Below are 3,360 nucleotides of genomic sequence, written 5' to 3'. Positions count from 1 at the left end.
AAGGATTGCTTGAGCCCAGGAGTTTCAGGCTGCAGTGAGCTATGACTGCACCACTGCACTCCAGCCTGGGTGACAGAGCAAGACCCTGTCTCTTGGGGGAAAAAAAAGAAAAAGGATCAGCCTGAAACTTTAAGGGAAAAAATTACCTTTGAAAAATATGGTCTCCTTTCTCTGCACAGCACTGTAAGTGGGTTTATCACTTAGGTAACTAAGCATTGAAGCCGTCCAGATATTCTTGACTTTAGCCAATGGTGATTTGCCCTCAGGAGCAGCTAGGACGTGGTGATATTCCATTAGAAGAAAGACGAGTATTGTGCAGAGACAATGACTTAGCAAAAGTGCCCAACCTATATCTAAAACTATATCCAAAAGTCAGAGGAACCTAAGCCATGAAGCTCTTTTCTAGGCATATTCCATTGGTTAGTGCAATGAGATAAAGAGGTGTCCTCTGTGCCGAGCTCAGGATTTGGAAAAAGAACAGGAGAGAGGAAGATGAGGACAGGGCTTAGCTTTGGAGGTCACTGGACAGTTGCCACCTGCATGCTTCCCGGGGGTGAGTTCCTCTGATCCTTGCCCAGCCCACACCCACACTTATTCCCACAAGGACCAGTTCACTTGCCCTGACGAGTATGAAGACCCAGCAGTCCTCTACGAGGCCATCTAGTCCTTCGAGAAGAAGGTAGTCATCTGCCACGAGGGCGACCCGGCCTGGCGGGGCGCAGTGCTGTCCAATAAGGAAGAGCTGCTCACCCTGCGGCACGTGGTGGACGAGGGCGCCGACGAGTACAAGGTCATCATGCTCCACAGAAGCTTCCTGAGCTTCAAGGTGATCAAGGTATGGCAGCCACGCTTTCTGGGTCCCCCGTTGGCTCATGTCTCTCTATCTGAGAAGAAATAGAATGGTGGTGGGCAGGGGGCCACTGACACAGGAGTCCCTGTGCCAGCATCCTCTGTTCAGAGGAATGTTCTGGAAGGAGCGCTGGCTGGCAAGTGGGGCAGGGCATGGTGCCGGGCTGGGTGCTGCGTTCCCCTGGCAGGATCACCCTCCACCTCACAGAGCCAGCATACAGGCACAGACTTTGCCAAGAAGACCCAGTAGACACATATGTAGGTGAGAGTCAGGATATAGCTTATTTGTAGAGACTTTTTAATTCTCTAGAACCCACACCTGTCTCTCATAACCCGTTCCTGGATCCAAACGCCTTATTCCCAATGGCTCTTCTTTTCATATAGCTTCAAATCACTAAGTGAAAACAAAAACTACTTTCTTTGCATTCTATCTCAGTTTCACCGTGAAGATGGCATCATATCCGTCTTGCAGGACGGCTCTTCTGGCTTGACTATGAAAAGAGCTTTACACCAAACTTTTGTAGTCACAGATACTCGGTCCCAGAGTCCTGCTCTCTCATTGTAGTTAAAAACCAATAGATTGGCCAAGGCGGGGGGTCACCTGAGGTCAGGAGTTCGAGACCAGCATGACCAACATGGAGAAACCCTGTCTCTACTAAAAAATATAAAATTAGCCAGGTGTGTTGGTGCATGCCTGTAAGCCCATCTACTCGGGAGGCTGAGGCAGGAGAATTGCTTGAATCCAGGAGGCGGAGGTTGTGGTGAGCCAAGATTGCGCCATTGCACTCCAGCCTGGGCAACAAGAGTGAAACTCCATCTAAGAAAAAAAAAAAAGAAAAGAAACCAATAGACTGGAAAACACAGGCCATCTGCCTTTCTTCCCATTCCCTCTCTGACCTTCAGGTTAAGAAAGAATGTGTCCGAGGACTTTGGGCTGGACAGCAGCAGGAGCTCATATTTCTTCGCAACCGCAATCCAGAGCGCGGCAGCATCCAGAACAATAAGCAGGTCCTGCGGAACTTGATTAACTCCTCCTGCGATCAGCCCCTGGGGTACCCCATGTATGTCTCCCCACTAACCACATCCTACCTAGGGACGCACAAGCAGCTGAAGAACGTCTGGGGTGGACCCATCACATTGGACAGAATTAGGACCTGGTTCTGGACCAAGTGGGTAAGGTAAGTTTTTACAACAAATGCCTCTTTCCAGATGTTGGGGGAAGGCATGGGGGATGCAGGGAGCTCTGTACACCTGGTTCAGACTTCAGTGTCAGCCACCATTTTCTCATATGATTAAAACTGCTACCCCCAAGTGGCATTGAACAGATCATTTGTTTCAGCAAGCAGTCTCAGATTATGAATCCATGGGAAATCTCCTACGGATGAGAATCTCTTTCCTCCACATTTGCACAGGCTGAGAATCTGCTTGAGTTCTTGCAGAGCTGCCAAGGTCATGAGTCTTTAGCAGTAACCGTTCCACATCTGTTAGCAAGAACTGGAAGAATATCCCAGCACACAGTTCTCATCCAATAAGTCTTCTTACCTGGACGTAGTAATCAGTTGGGATGAATTCTAAGAAGTTTTGCCCGAAGATGCAGAGCTCCCCATCGAGCCTCGGCACTAAGGGTTCCTATGGAAGGTTGAGACTGAAGCTCGTTCATCCTGGTGCAGTCTGTTCATTTATTAGATGCCCAGGTTTGTGAACAACAGCCCCTCTTCCCACCAGCATGCCAGGTGGGCTGCTCACCTGGAGAGCATGGTCTTCGATCCTGATTTAGGCAAGGCCATGGTGGAGCATTTAGGGGGATTAGAAATGTGTTGGTGAGAATCCTCAAAGGATTTCTCCCTCCCACAGGATGCGGAAGGATTGCAATGCCCGCCAGCAGAGTGGCGGCAACATTGAAGACATGGACGGAGGAGGGGCCCCGACGACAGGTGGCAACAATGCCCCGAGTGGTGGCAGCCAGGAGAGCAGCGCAGAACAGCCCAGAAAAGGTGGTGCTCAGCACGGGGTGTCATCCTGTGAAGGGACACAGAGAACAGGTGGGTGCAGTGGGGGCCTCCGAACTACTGAAGAAGTCCTATTTGGTCCCAGTGAGCAATGCCCTGAGTTATGATGTTGTTTTGACCTCTGAGAGCACCTTCTTGCATTGGGACAATAGATGCCGGAAATTTGCAAACTCTTGTAATTTCTGCTCAGAAAAACAACTCTCCATCTGTTAGATTCAGCTTTTACCATTTATCTATCTGTCCATGACCTTGGCCAGCCATTCATCTGTCTGTCCACCTGTCCAGGGGTCGCTCCATTCCATTCCATCTCTCACTCTATGACCGTGTGATGGTGTGCCTTCTGCATCTGGCCGTGTTGTAGCTATTGACCCATGTAGTGTCTTCCTCTTCTGCAAGTGTTTGTGGGGTACACAAACAGGCCTCCTGCCTTCCCTCTCCTGCTTCTCACTGATTCTCACCTTCCTCCACTTAGACTTGACATTTCAGAGCAGAAGAAAAGAAG

General features: G+C 49.8%; 1 protein-coding gene across 1 annotated transcript in view; it reads left to right on the top strand.

The window, feature by feature from the left end:
- The window catches only part of PCNXL2 (pecanex-like 2 (Drosophila)), a 320,055-nt gene that overhangs the window by 301,344 nt on the left and 15,351 nt on the right, over positions 1-3,360 (top strand). The window contains 3 exon segments of the mRNA XM_011935752.1: positions 579-835; positions 1,753-2,027; positions 2,704-2,891. Coding sequence (XP_011791142.1) covers positions 579-835; positions 1,753-2,027; positions 2,704-2,891 — 720 coding nt within the window.

This window comes from Colobus angolensis, unplaced genomic scaffold, assembly GCF_000951035.1.
Source record: "Colobus angolensis palliatus isolate OR3802 unplaced genomic scaffold, Cang.pa_1.0 Scaffold148, whole genome shotgun sequence".
Taxonomy (NCBI): Eukaryota; Metazoa; Chordata; class Mammalia; order Primates; family Cercopithecidae; genus Colobus; species Colobus angolensis.
The sequence above is the reverse complement of the archived record's forward strand: the minus strand, read 5'-3'. Positions and strand labels throughout refer to the sequence as shown.